This window comes from Trichosurus vulpecula, chromosome 1 (assembly GCF_011100635.1).
Source record: "Trichosurus vulpecula isolate mTriVul1 chromosome 1, mTriVul1.pri, whole genome shotgun sequence".
Taxonomy (NCBI): domain Eukaryota; kingdom Metazoa; phylum Chordata; class Mammalia; order Diprotodontia; family Phalangeridae; genus Trichosurus; species Trichosurus vulpecula.
This window is the reverse complement of record NC_050573.1, coordinates 168,665,276-168,680,464: the sequence shown is the minus strand read 5'-3', so window position 1 is coordinate 168,680,464 and position 15,189 is coordinate 168,665,276. Positions and strand designations below refer to the sequence as shown.

Here is a 15,189-nt window from a genome sequence, read left to right as displayed (position 1 = left end):
AGGTGAGGATGAAGTGCACTTCAGATAGGGGTGCCAGTCTGTTCAAAGGCCAGTATAAAGGAGGGAGATGGCATGTTGAATTCTAGGCCCAGCAGGTCAGTTTGGTTAGAAGGTAGCATGCATGGGAAATAAGTCAACGGAGGTATGCTAAAAAGCTAAAAGGCAGATGACTTTAAATGTCTAACAGAAGTTTGCGTTATACCCTAGGGGCAACAGGGAGTTGTGGAAAATTCCTAAGAAAAGGAATCACATAATTGGACTTAAACTTTAGAAATATTTGGTAGTCAAAGGGAGGCTAGATTGGAAAGGGGAGAAACTAGAGACAGAAGACCATTAGAAGACTATTTCAATAGTCTAGATAAGAGGTGTTGTTGAGAAAGCCTAAAGTAGGTGAGGGCTGTGGAGACAGAATCTACATGATTGACTGGATGGGGAGAGAGGTGTTAATGAGAGGAAAGGGTCATGAATAATAGCAAAGTTAAAAGAACACGTTGCTTTCAGGAACTTTTGAAGCACATTAATGCATACAATCTAATTACAATGTAAAGACCAGTAATATTTATGGCACTGTTCTTGATACTTATAAATTATTCTTCATTCATTAAAATAGTATGTTTCCCATAGTGTTCAATTAGTAGTTCAATTAATTTAAGAATAAAAATTGTTAAATATTTTAATTCAGACATGACCCAAAGCATCATGTAAGCTATTTACATTAAAATGACACACTATAGGTAAAAGCTTTAAAAAGTCACCCAAACAGTAAATTACTTAATTAGAATAGCGAGCTGGCCATTGAGTCAGAAAGAGCTGGGTTTGAGTTCAGCCTTTGACACTTACTGGAAGAGAAGATTCTCGGCAAGTCACTTAACCTCTCAGTGCTCCCAGGCAACTCACTAATAAGATACTTAAGTTGCAGGAAAAAATGCTGTTCTGGACTGGTAGAAAAAGTCTCACAGAGTTCCCAATATTTGGATAAATCACTGTAAAACACTATAAATCCACTGGGCACCGGACTTACGGTCAGTAAGACCTGGATCCAAACCCTGCCTTTGACACTTAGTATGATCCTGGGCAAATGACTCAGTTTTCTCCCATGCAAAATGATGAGGCTGGAGTCAATGGCCTCTAAGGTCCCTTCCAGCTCTAAATCTACAGTCCCTTTAAAGGTGGATGTCTACCTATGCAGCAGTGCCTCCCTGCCATGGTAATTAGATATTCCAACAAAACAGAAATCAAAGATACCTTCTAATTAGTAGGCTGGCCTAAACTATAGCATGAAAAAAAAAACTTCTAAGAAAAACATTTCTCATATTACCTACCTCAAACTTTCAAAACATCATTTGCAATTGTCAATCAAGTAAACAGTGTTCTCCCCTAGATCAAAAAAGACCCAAGACTGTCACTCTAGTTCACAACACTGGATGGTAGCAGGGAAGGGGTGAATTTCGTCTGAGAGTTATTGTTTACTACAATGAAGAAAACATTCAGATCCCTCTAGAGGGGAGACAAGAGAGGTTTCTATCCTTAGCTCTTCCACACCTTTTGGGTGCTTCCATTTCCTTGTGAAAAGATGACGGGAGAAAAGTAGAGTTCTCAGTTCAGTCCTACTAGCTCCTCTCGTCACTTTCTGCACTAAAGAAAGACTCTTTTACCTTTCTTCTTTGTGATGGCGATAGGGAAAAGTTAAGGCACATAGTCATTTTTAGTATTAATTGTCATGTAGGTGAAAGTAAGGGATATATATATGCAGGAAAATTCAACTTAACTTTTAAAAGGAAGAAATAGAAAAAAACTTTCCAAATTTCTGCTTTTAGAATTAAGAATAAGGCACACAAAATCATTCAATAAATAAAACAGACAATAAAAATGAATATTCTTGTCTATCATATACTGTCAAAAGAAAGAATGAGAATACATAAAAAGAAAATACTCTTGTGGAATAAAACTCCATTTCTGCAATGGAAATGCCTTTAAAGACACTTAAGGTCCCGTTAAATTTTCACAACCCAAAGCACAAATATAGTTCTTTATATTTATTCCATGACCTTGATAAAATTGAGTCAAGGACTGGATCTCTGCTATCTTTGCCTAATAGATTAGAGCAACAGAAGCTGTCTGCATAAAATTGCTTTCTCTACCACTCAGGTAAGCTAGTTATATCTGACATGTGCGTGTCAAAGGATTTTTGAAAATATAATTTTAAAAACGGGAACATCTAAAAATTTAAAAGAAAACCCTATGTAGTTTTTCAAAAGTCTATGGTAGTTTAAATTTGAGCTACATTAAAACTCTGATGTCTATAAAAAATTTAATTTTTAAGGGTAGAGTATTAGGGATAACCCTAAATAACTTTTGATGAATTTTCTAAGTCTAAAATTCTATATTATGAACTCACTTTTATATTTAGAAAGAGTAAGTACAGAAATGTAGACCACACTAACCCCAATCCCAAAGTAAATGTTCACTCAGTTAAGAAGATCTCAGATATCTAATTATCTTCAGATGGAAATGATCATATTTTCTAACATAATTGCAAAATCAAATCCATCACTGAAAGTTTGTATCTTCAAATACTCATAACTGATCAACTCATACAAAGATCAGGATCACAGATTAGGTACTGGAGAGGCCCTTAAAGAGCCTAGACAAATAAAGTGATTTATAGAAGGTCATTCATATAAAAGGTGGCAAAGCCAGTAGAAGAACAAAGGTCCCTTCCAGATTCAGTATTCTTTGCACTGTACCACTAACTCCTCAAAAGGCAGCATGGCACAGCAGAATGTGGAACTTGCAATCAAGCAGACCTGGGTTCTGAATTTGGTTCTGCCATTTACTAGCTGTCTTGGCATGCGCAAGTCACAACCTTCCTGAGTCTCAGTCATAAGTTGATAGATGAGGAACTGAGGTCAAGAGAGGTTAAATGTCTTGCCTGTGCTAACACAAGGAGTGTAAACACAGATTTTCCCAATTCCAGCACTCTATCCCCTAAAGCAGGGGTGGGTAACCTGCAACCTCAAAGCTGGTTCCCCACTCCTGCTCTAGATCATGCTGTCTCTCTATATTAATCTCCAGAACAGTTTTACTAAGTCATAATTGGGCTGCACTGATAGATCCCTTGATGTACTGACCTTCTAAAAACCTTCTTTTAAAAGAATACTAAGAATATTTTTAGAAACAGTATAAAAATATTCTTTCACTAAAGTCCTAGTATGATAATCTTATCCTTTAGAAATATTCTAAATTAATTTTTCCATTCAAATCCTACTCTATGCATTATCATGTCAAAGAGGTTACAAATGGAAAGACTTCAAACATAGGACAGGGCTGTAAATATTGAGGTTACAGCAAGAAACATGCATTTACTCTAGAAATAATGTATTAGATCAAGCTTAGTATCATGGGATCATTGAATAAAAGCTAGAAGGGGCTTCTCAAAGGCCAAACCAGACCAACCCTCTTTTCATAGCTGTGGAAACTAAGATCTAGGTCCAAACGTAATCCTCAAGACTTTCGGAGGTAGAATGACACAGTGAAAAGCTTGCTGGTTCTGGAGTCTGAGGACTTGGATTCAAATTCTGACAATGCCATTTAATACCTCTGTGACCCTAGGCAAGTCACAACCTCCCTTGTACAAGAGGGTAGGATTAGATGACCTCTAAGGTCCTTGCCAGCTACAAATCTATGATCTTATGATCCCAACTAATGACCTAAGGCTAACTAATTATTAATACACTTCCCCACACTGCAAATAGGAAGGCATATTTTCAAGTTAGAATACAACTTATCTTAAACATCTTTCTATATGGTCGAATAAAGAAAAGTTTCTCCAGACTACAAAGCTTCTCCCCATAATTCATCAATCTTTTTATAACTGGGCTTATATTGGCTTCTGATACCAAATTAATCTTCTATAAACAAAGTGACTTACTAAATCAAACACAAGCCTAAATCAAGGATTTTTCAATTTGTAAAGCCAGTCAACAGCAGTCTCATGGTGAAGTTTCATTACTTAACCCATTTCCACTACTGTTTAAAAAATGAATATTCATTTACTATATGAATTTGATAGTTTGCACCTAGTCCTTTAACATATAGCTCAAAATATTAACTAAAATTATTTAGTAATTTTTTAAAACATAGGGTAAATTTTAGATACTGGTAAATTTATTACAAGGATTGAGCTTAAAAATTTTAACGAAATTACCTTGGAGAAGAAAGCCTTCTCCTTTCTGGTTCTCTTCGTTTTCTTTCCACTGATCGACTCTTTGCTCTTCTACCAGGAGACAGAGTCCGAGATGGTGATTTACTTTGTTTGGATCTCCGATCATTAAGTAGTGGGGACCTACTTCGTCTTGATTTATCACGCTGTTTTGGAGATAAGCTTTTTCCTTTAGGACTACGACCTGGTCTTCTACTTGGGGACCTATTTTCTTTCCCAGAGGAAGCATCTTTAGAGGGAGATTTAATTGGCTTCTTTTCTTTATCAGTCTCAGATCGTTTGGATTTTCTATCTTTGGATCGTGACCTTCTGTCTTTGGATTTGCTTCTTAGTTCTATTGGAGATTTGGATTTTTTCCCACGATCACGACTTTTGCTTTCATTTATAATTGGGGATTTCTTTCGATCTTTTGATTTACTTTTATCTTCTAATTTAATCTTATCCTCAATGGGGGATTTGGCCTTTCCAATTTTCTCCTGAGATCGCCTTTTAAGTGCTGGCGATTTTGATTTTCTTGCTTGATCTTGAGATTTGCTTCTTTTAGATGGACTTTTGGACTTTTTTCTTTCTTTAGACTTACTTCTGGTTGTTTTTTCTTTAACTCCTTCAACGCTTCCCTTGCTTTTCTTTTTATCAGATCTATGTCTAGTCCGTTCTTTTGATCTGCTTTTGCTTCGTTTCTTTGAACTATTTTTATTGTCTACAAGTTCAAGTTTCCCCTTAGTGTTCGATGATCTAGCACTTGATCTATTCCCATTTCTTGCCTTCTCGTGTATTTCCCCCTCTTCTTCTGAGCCAGACTCATACCCCTGTAAAATTAGCCCCATGCCAGATTGAACTTTTCCTTCCATCAGCTCATTATCAAGTTCAGCTTTAATCAAAGCTCTTTGTTTCTCCAAGTCTTCCAGCAAAGCTAAGTCATCAATTTTAGTTCTTTTTGCTGGAGATGCACCTTCTTTATCAGAGGCATCAATAACCTCTTTTCGTTTATGTTTCTTATGTTTATGCTTATGTTTATGTTTTTTGTCCTTGTCATCTTCTGAAGAATGTTTATGTTTCTTGTGTTTGTTTCTATGTTTGTGCTTCTTTTTTTTGTGTCGACTGTGCTTATTTTGAGATTGGTCCTCCTCTGACACTTCTCCATTTTCTTCATTTATGCTCTTTTCAGAATTATCTGCATCTTCCATCCTATAAATATATAAAATAAAAAGCTTAAAAATCATATCATGTAATTATACAAAATGACTCATTTTTAAATAATTTCTAGATATTACAGTTAAAAGCACTAAGAGATACCATCAAACCAAAGTATTAATGATTTAACATTCTTCTCAGAACATTATAATAGCTAGCATTTACATAGCACTTTAAAGTATGCTAAGTGCTTTACAAGTTATGATCTCATTTGATCCCCACAACAAACCTAGGAGGTAGGTGCTATTATTATCTCCATTTTACAGTTGAGGAAACTGGAGGCAGAGAGGGGTTAAATGACTTTCCCAGGGATTACAGAGCTAGAAGCATCTGAGGCCGAATCTGAACTCGGGTCTTCCTGACTCCAGGCCCAGTGCTCTATCCACTGCACCAGGGAGCTGCCATACATAAAGTTTTAGGGACAGATGAATTATATTTGAGAGTAAGGAAGATTGCAAATGTGATCACAAATCAGTCTCTTTAAAAAAAAAATGATCAGCTCTCCCCTTCTACCTTCCTGGAGAGGGTGAAGCAGATGTGCTTCTGTGAAGAGAAAGGATGCCTGCTACCTCCCCCTCACTCCACCCACTCCCATCCCAGCCTTCAATGGCTGCCTCATAGACATCCAGGGCAGTGGTAATTATCAAGATTTCCTGTAGAAGCACATGGTTGGTTCATAGCAAAGGCTGCTATGTGTGTGTGCCTCTTTGGCCTGGGTAATGGGAGTTCCTGAAAGTTGCCTGACAGAAAGGAAACAACTAGTAACAAGGAATTGGTATCTTGCTACCATTCTCCCACCCTACGCTATAATAAATTATTCAGACGATGGAGGTCTGAGGGGAGGTGGATCTTAGCTCCCAATTGTTTCCTTTCTAGCAGTAATCTGTTGCAGCAGTTTGTCCTTCAGTCTCAAAGACCAAGACATTAGGGAGGTGATGCTATGACTTGCAGGTGAATTGGACTGAAATGAGAGAGGGCAGTAATCTAAACAATAGGGGGAGGAGATAGAGGTGGGGGGTGGAGCACTCTAGGATGTCCTGTAAAATTAGGATTCACCAGAGTGAAGCATAAGGCAGTGTAGCCTTAATCCCTAGTCTTTCACTTACTCTCTGTTGTGAGTTGTTTTTTGCCATAAGTGAAAATATTCCTAGTTAATGCCCTGGTTTATAGGAACCCTTTCTTGTAAGCAAGTCTCACTCCAAACTTATGCAGGTTTATGGTACTACCAGCTCTTACTGGGAACAGGAGAGCACCCTTATTTTTTCTTCAATTGTCACTCTGCCTTCTATCTTGCCAAAGAAAACAGTACAGGTTCTCTTCATGGGACAGATCTTCATGCTCCAAGGGAGAGAGATTCATAGTCCCTGATAAATGTAAGGAGGATAGCTGGGAAACATTATGCAGTTATTGAAATAAACTCTTAACTAACTAGTGAGGAGGGGGGGAGGAGAAGAAAAATCTTAAAGAACAAAGGAGATGCCAGGAGACTAGAAATAAATGTTATCCTCTTTTTCAAAATGAGTAAAACTACAAACCACTGAGCCTGTTAATTTTTAACAGTTTATTAAAGTCATGAACATTAACGCAGGGTAAGAACAGATTCACCAAGCCCATACATAACACTGCAAACAAACCATTAATTTTTTGGATAGGATTACTACACTAGTAAGTAAAAAAAAAAAAAAATGCTATGCAGAGTGTATCCTGATTTCAATAAAGCATTCAGAAAAATCTCAAGGCATCCTTATAAACAAAATGAAGCTATGTGGACTGGATTATAGTACATTTAATTAAACAAATTTGTAGTTGGTTGAGCATCCATGACCGGAATATATTATAGCTCAATGGACTGATGTTGATCTAGAAGAATATCTCCAGTGGCACGAAAGGGCTCTATATACATAGTTCAACAATATCAGTGTAGGTATGATTTTCAAATCTGCCATGAACACAAAGGTGGGGCAGCTAAAACATTCAGTAAATCAAGATTCAAGATCTCACAGTGCTGTAACTCTAGACCAAACAAAATTAAATTTAATAGGGATAAAAGTATATGGCAAGATAAATAACTATGTAGTACCATGAAAAAACATAAATGGTTATCTGTCTCTGAGCCCTTTCTCATACCACAAGTTCCATAAGGGAAAGGACTATTTTATTTACTTCAGCACTTCTGTTGAGTTGAATACTTTTCTGATTAAAAAATCCGGGTTAAAAAAAATTCATCCAAAAAAGACCCAGAAACAATTTTAGGCCGTATTAACTGAAATACAGTATCCATGTATGGATGACAATAATTCACTGTATCCTGCACTGGTCAGACAAATGTTGTGTTCAGTTCTGGGTGCCCCATTTCAATAGGGACACTGACAAAAATATTTCAAGAGCTGTCATGTGGAAGAGAGAACAAACTTTTGTACTGACCAAAAGGGCAGAACTAACACAAATGGGCAGAAGTGAAACAGATTTCATCTTAATCTAAGAAAGAACTTTCCAGCCAGCTTAACTAGCTATTAAAAAAAATTAAAATATGCTACCTCCCACATTATCATCAAGGTAGGTATGCAAGCAGAGGCTGGATAAACTTTTTTCTTAAGAATGTCATCAAGATTCCTCACTAAGAAACTGGGCTAGATGACCTCTTTAAGTTGCCTTCCAAGGTTAACATTCTATAAGGTTGATGTATTTAAAATAGTAATACAGCTAATATGTTTGTTTCAGATAACTCTATAGCTGATAGTTATTTCAATATTTCAAGGATCTGTTATTATCCATGCAGATGTTCCACCCATAGAAATAATAACAATTAACAACTCCACTGAAACAAAAAATAGGTTAACAACTCTAAGGAGATGGTGTTTGTAAGGTGAAGAATCAGGAGGTAGCAGCAACCAGGGGCTTCAGGGGTGGGGAACCTGTGACCTCAAGGCCACTAGTGGCCCTCTAGGTCCTCAAATAGGCCCTTTGACTGAATCCAAACCCCTGGGCTATCCTATGATGACAATCTGTTGTTATGAATATACTTGCTCTATTAGCACTAACAGACCTTGAGGAGTATGGGGAGGGTGGGAATAAGGGAATCTGTTACCTGAGTACCATGACACTGCAGAGCAGGACTTCAGTGGAAGGTTTCTTTTTAAATAGACATATTAAGCCATCTGTGTTCTTCTCTATCACAGTCTGAATCTAACCCTATACACATTTTATTTCACTTTCAGAAAACACTATATAAATTTGTATTTTCACTGTAAGACCATTTGTTTAGTCTAGTCATGGAAGTCCAAACTCACAATAAGAACACAATAAGAACAAATATGAAAAACCTTGAAAAAACTGTTTCAAGTGGCCACCTTCCTAAAACATACAGATCCAATCAAATAACCCTTTTTTCAGTAAAGTCGTTTTAAGAGCTAGTAAAGTTGACAATTCACTTTACCTTTGCCCTCTATGCTGCTTAGAAAACCTGTTCTGCTCTTAAGGACACCCGTTTTCATTCCCTTTGGCTTCTTCTCTCTTCAAGCTTACGATGTCCCCAAGTCTCAGCTTTAAGCAAATGACTTAGCTTCCTTTATAACTGAAAGGTCAAGGTCTTTGGAATAAAGTTTCTTCAGTTGCCTCTTTCTAGTCAAAAGTTGTGCGCATCATCACTCATTCTTCTCTTTTTTCTTGTTTCAAAAAAGAGACTATGCTCAAATTAATTTTCTCTACCTGTGGCTTGACTGCACCCCCTATCACCAATTATACAACATTGCTCCAGTTATCAGAAAAAGCAAGGTTTTAAGAGAGAGGCTTACTTTTGTATATTTTGAGTTTGATGTACCGGTGAGGAATGAAGAATTTTTCCAGTGAATAAGCATACCAAGGGGCAATAATTATCCCTCTCTCCCTGAGAAAAAGAATCTAAAGTAAAATTACCTGTGTTTAATATAACTTACCTGGCTATCTGACTTTGTTAATAGGCAAAATTTTAATTTTGCACAGCATTGCTGATGCCTCTTAAACCTTGTGCTAGTAAGAGGCAAGGAACAGAAACTGAACTTGTTTATAAATTTTACTCCTAGTAAAGCAGTATCTACTCCAACTAAGAATGATCCATGCTGCACACAACAGCCCTCAATCACACCATAGCAACAAAGGGGTTTCCTTTTCTGACATGGGGATGCCTTGTCTGTACCTGTACCAGTTAGTGGTCCTAGTTTTTCTGGAAGTGGCAGGATTGCAAAAGTTTATATAAACTACAAAGGGCCTGCACGGGCTGAAAAACTAGTTCTAGGTTGCCTCTGATAAGGCAAAGGAGCTTTCTTTCTTCAGTGCTAGTAAGCCAAACCATATTCCTTTCTAGCCTCCTGAGTTTGTATGGACATGTTGAAAAGTTTCAACACTGGACTGGGAAGGCCAGATTCAGGCTTTGTCACTAATTAAGCCACTATAAAATCAGGGAGTTGGACTAAATGGTTGGTAAGGTTCAACTCAGCTATAAAAAATCCATTATTTCTGTGGTTACCAAATTGCTTTAGTGTCTGATATTTAAGAAAATAGGTACTTTATCTCTGACAGTGAGTTTTGCATTTGTTGCCTCCTAATCTGGTTTTTGTTGTTGGTGAGACATCCAGGTGATATTATATAAGACAAATGGAAATATAAGTAACTGACTCAAGATGCAGAATTAAAAAAGCATTCTTTTACATGGCTATGTTGGTTTGTTCTGCTGAATTATATACGTGTCACAAGTAAGGGCTTCTAATTGAGGAGGGGGGTATAGGAGGTACTAGGTTAGAGTTGTGATAAATACACTCCTGCAAAGTGTAATTAATAAAAAACATTATTAAAAGCAGAGAAAACAAAAAAAACTTCAAAGAGGAAAGAAACAAGTAGAGCAGGTTTATTACTACCCTGTTAAAGTACAGAATGTTTACATATGTCATACTTCTTTAAAAAACACACAATCAAGATTCAATGTTTCTTATGTAAGCAGCTTGTTCTTTTTTGTATATTGAATTATGTTTCTTTGTTGATGATTAAGTAACAGTGAAAAAGAAAATGAGTTTCATTGTGGATATGTCAAGTTAGAGATGAAAATAGGACACAAAGATGGAGATGTTCATCAAGAAATCAGTGACTAAATATCACTGTTCAAGGAAGACACTTGGGAGGGCAGAATGTTGCTATGTTTGTCTGATGTGGTCACTCTAGCCAGTTGTTTTTTTAAACTTTTTTCATTGTTACAAAGGAGCATTCAATTACAGGAAAGGTGGTCATATCATACAAATAACTGTAAAAAACCAAAGGATCAATAAAACTTTTTTTTAAAAAAATAATACAGGTATGGAGCTCAGAAGAGACAGGGGTAAAGCTCAGATAAAGAGCTGTAGCTAGCTCTTCTCTAGCTTTAATCTTCTACCTCTTCAGGGTTCTTCTCCATCTGTTTATAAATATGCTCAAGTCTCACAAATTCTTAAGGCTTCCCTTCATGGTCAAACTTCCTCATCATGAATAACCAAATCCAGTCTTTATTCTTCTTGGACTCTCTAGTATGTGACCCTGTGGACCATCTTCCCTATTACTTTGGCATCAAAGAGAATGCTCTCCTATTTCTCAAACGGAGCTTTCAATTTCCTTTACTTTCTAGTTCCTAGTTTTCTCCCAGACAACTTTTAAATATTCCTCCAAGGTACGTCCTTCACTATCTTTTCTCCATATAAATAATCATGTGGATCCTTCAGATAAAAGTGATTTTTGGACTCCCTTGAGGACTTCACTCCCAGGGCTTCAACTACTGCTTTTAGGCAGAAAATTGTCAGATCTGTATCTCTCCACCTGACCTCTCTTCTGAGCATTATAAGTACACTTCCAACTATGTATCTTTCTCACATTCATCCCCTTCCCTACATTTCCAAAACAACTATGCTGGTAGATGTTCTCATTGTGAATGACTATGAAAGTAGCCTCTAACAGGAGTCCCTGTATATAATCTTTCAACTTTCCATCACTCAAAAAATCCATCATACTGCTGTCATACATTGTGCAAAGAAAATCACGTAAGTTCTCTGTCTCAGATACTTCTTTGATTCCCACTGAGTTGAACTAAGGTTCAACTTGTTTAGCTTGTCATGCAACACAGAATCTGGGGCTACCTAGTTTTTTAGAGTTACTTCATATTAATCAACCCTTCATATTCTATGATCCACATAAACTGGACTACTTAACCATTCCTGTATATGTTCAATACTTTCTAGTTTCCATGCCTTACTGTGTTTCCTATGCCTAGTGTATTCTCATCATCCTTTCTACCTGAACTTCTACCCATTCATCTAAAGCAGGGCTTTTTAGCCATTTTCACATCACATTCCACTTCTCAGAATGTTTTATACATTCTCAGAATGTATAAAATATGTAAGATCATTAAGATAATCAATTAAATTTTGAAATGCAATTATCAAAATATTTTTCAAACAAACAAAAACAAGATCATGGATCTCCAGGTTAAGAACTCCTGTGTTAAAGCCTAACTCAGATATTATCTCCTTGAGGTCTTCCTTGAACTCCCTTCCCCATCAATGATTACTTTTCTACTCAGACCTTTTACACAACCTTTGCTCCCATCTCTTCTGGCATGTATGCAATTATTATTTTGATTTTTTTATGACCTAATTAAATATCCTTCTTATTTTTGTGTGCCCTATCACCCTATCACCTTTAAGTTCCAAGAGGGCAGGGGGCCTTGATCTTTTTATTTCCCTCTACGTTCAATAAAGCATTCTTTGCATTCCAATTTTAATAAATGTTTTAGTAAGTTTAAATGAATTTGTTGAAATTTAAAATTGTAGTTAACAGTTTTCAAACTACTCAATAATAAACATTACTGTTCCGAACCCAAGGATCATTAAAATGCAGGAATACTTAGAACATTATTTTTAAAATAGAAGCAGAGGAGAAAATAATCAGGCAGTGGGAAAACTAGGAAGTTGCTAAGATGTCAGACCTCAAGACACTAGAATGTATGAAAAGTCTTGTAGGAAAGATGAAAGACCATCAAAATAGAGTGGGTAAAGTGGTATTAGATACTGTTAATTTGTCCATAGCTTCTTGTAAACCTGAGAATAACTTCCTCTTTTATGTTTACATTCGGGATTCTATTTTGAGGAAAGTAATTCTCTATAAGAATTTAGTGGATAGAGTTTGTCTGAGTCAGAGGTTCTGCTGACACATATGCAATCCTCAGAATTTATTACTTGCTATAATACTACTACTTAATACTAAGACTAAATTAGATACTTTAAATATCTGATGGTTCACCAGTTAAAAATTTTCCCCTGAAAATCTTAAAGGACTCAAAGTAGGGCATAGGCTTTTGCCCTACTTTTATTTTATATTACGGTCCTAGAGGGCAAGCACAAAACTTACTTATCTTTGTATTGCCCCTATTACTCTCTACAGTACCTTGGTTCCTTTGTACTAGTTCCCCATGCATGGAATACACTCCCTTTTCACTACTGCCTCTAAGGTTCCCTAGATTCCTTCAAGACAGAAGTCTACCTTATGCCAAGTGGCCTTCCCCAGTCCAGATTACCTTCTCTATATAACTTGCATGTACCTAGTTATTACATATTGTAAATACCTAATACTCTTTAGAATGAGAGCTCCTTGAGGGCAAGAACTGTGTTGGACTTTCTTTGTACTCCTCAATCAGAGTTAAGCACTTAATAAATGCTTGTTAATTGGTATTCAAGTAATTGGTGAATGATTCAAACAGAATTCTTAACCCCTCAAAAACAGTCCGAATATCTCACAGTAGTTGCAAAACTGTTTCAGTATCCATTTCCTTAATTAGTGACTGGAAGCTTCTGCATTGGTTGATAGAAAAATTAACTTCTCCCAGACCAAAGCATTCTTCTAGTTCCAGTTGTGCCACCAGTTAAATAGGGTGGCATCAATTTGGAAAGCTGATTTTCTGTATCAGAGTAGAGACAATTTTAAAAGATTGCTAAAGATAAACTCTTTAATTTTAGAGCTAGGAAAAATAAAAAGTTTACTTCTAGGGACTCAGAACTGGGGTCGTAATGCAGAGGCAACTTCAGTTTCAGTCCTTTCAGCTGGAAAAACTTTTGTCTCTAACTTACAAATGTCCATGATACCAACTACGTTTTCCCCCCAAAGGAGGTTATATACCTTTCTTACTTGCAGCTTTGGAGGTGTGTGAGCCACAAACTAATTTTAGTCGATGGACAAAAACCAAAAGACATATTTGCACAGCACAGCAGTACTGTTTTTGCCACCGTTATCTCTTGTATTTCTTAAGTTACTAAGTACACTGGCTTTTTTTAAACTTTTGCAGATAACCCTTATTTTCATCAGATTAACTGCTGCTTCGTCCCATTCTTACAAAGGGTACAATCTGGAGCCAAACTTCGAGGCCTTGAAACGGCAGGATACCACTATCTTGCTACCTTAAGTTTACTTGTTGGTGATCAGAATGCCAATAAATGCCGGGAAACGTACTGGGTGGCACAAGGAGTTGGGTGGTCTTCCTCCCCGCCGCCATCTGCCAAAAAACAGTCTGTGATTTAAGTTTTAAACTGAGCAGTCTAAAAGTGCCCGCACTGCCCTCCCCTCCGGAGTCCTAAATCTCATTACACGGGGATAGGGTGACAAAACAGGGCAGAGCACACATGTGAACAGCCACACGTCCGCTCCTGGAACCCACTCCCAGCGCGAGGCCACAGCAGCTCTAGCTCCCCAGCCCGCTTCCGGAGGGGCGACGCAGGCGCCGGCCACGCGCCCCGGACCTGTAGAGGCCGCTCGCGCCTGCGCCTCCCGGGGCAACGACGCGCGTCAGGCCGCAGCCGCCTCGGGCTCTAACAGCCACGGCCGGAGCAAGAAGGCTGCAGAGCGAGGCTCGCGAGCCGCCCGCCAGCTCACCGCCGTCCTCCTGTAGCTGACACTGCGTCCTCCACTCCCCACAGCATAACAGAAAAAGAGAGGCAAAGTTTGGTTCTCGCTCTTAGGCCTCAACTTCCTTTCCCCCCCATGCAGTTCATCCATATCAGCCCTCTGGCTCTCCTCCCGGGCCTTGGCCTTCCTGCCCTTACGCTACCAAGAATTATCACTTACTCAGGCGCTTCCCGCGGCGGCTGAGACTCCACGGCGGCCATTTTGAACTTCCCGACTCCTTGGCGGCAGCGGCGGCGGCTGCCGGGACAGGGGAAGGTGGTAGTTGGAAGGGAATCGCCGCGCATGCGCTCCGCCCGGAGAAGAACGAAAGGAGGAATGAGTCCTCAATACCGATCCGGATATGAACCCCTCCATCCGGAGGGTGGAGCGTAAGGACGTCCACACGCACTTCCGGGAGGGTGCGGGGTCCGTGTTACGCTCCTTTATCTCCCAAGGAGCCTGCTGTTCCTAGTACTTATTTGGGGCAGTAATTAATTAGATTTAAGAAATAACTTTCTAAAGATTCTCTATGGTTACTTTTACAAATAAGTGTACAAAGAGGGCTGTTTGCATTTTTTGTCCTCCCTCTCCCCGCCCCTCTCCAATTTACAGTCTCCCAAAGCTGGAATTCACTTCCCATGTTTGGCGTAGATTTGAACAAGAATTTCAAAATGCTTCGATTCCAGGCACGTGTCAAGGACCTGTGATTTCGTAGGTGTGCTATGTGGTAACTTCAAAGATCTCAACCTATTTTTGTCACCAGTACTTTTAAAACTTGTGAGACAGTTTCCTGGGGCTCAGAAGATAAACTGACCACTCCAAAGCCACACAGTAGTAAGTTT

At 38.3% G+C, this 15,189-nt stretch overlaps 1 protein-coding gene across 9 annotated transcripts in view; it reads right to left on the bottom strand.

Annotated features, from left to right (window-relative positions):
* The window catches only part of PRPF4B (pre-mRNA processing factor 4B), a 47,961-nt gene extending 33,244 nt beyond the window's left edge, over window positions 1-14,717 (bottom strand). For 8 of the 9 annotated variants that reach the window (XM_036753116.1, XM_036753139.1, XM_036753124.1 and 5 more), the window contains exons 1-2: window positions 14,528-14,717; window positions 4,208-5,410 (exon numbers count right to left, since the gene is read on the bottom strand). In XM_036753116.1, the coding sequence (XP_036609011.1) occupies window positions 4,208-5,410; window positions 14,528-14,652 (1,328 nt within the window). In that variant the 5' untranslated portion in view covers window positions 14,653-14,717. The remainder of the gene's footprint in view (window positions 1-4,207; window positions 5,411-14,527) is intronic. The other variant, XM_036753150.1, reaches the window with a different exon arrangement.
* Window positions 14,718-15,189: the final 472 nt, after the last annotated feature.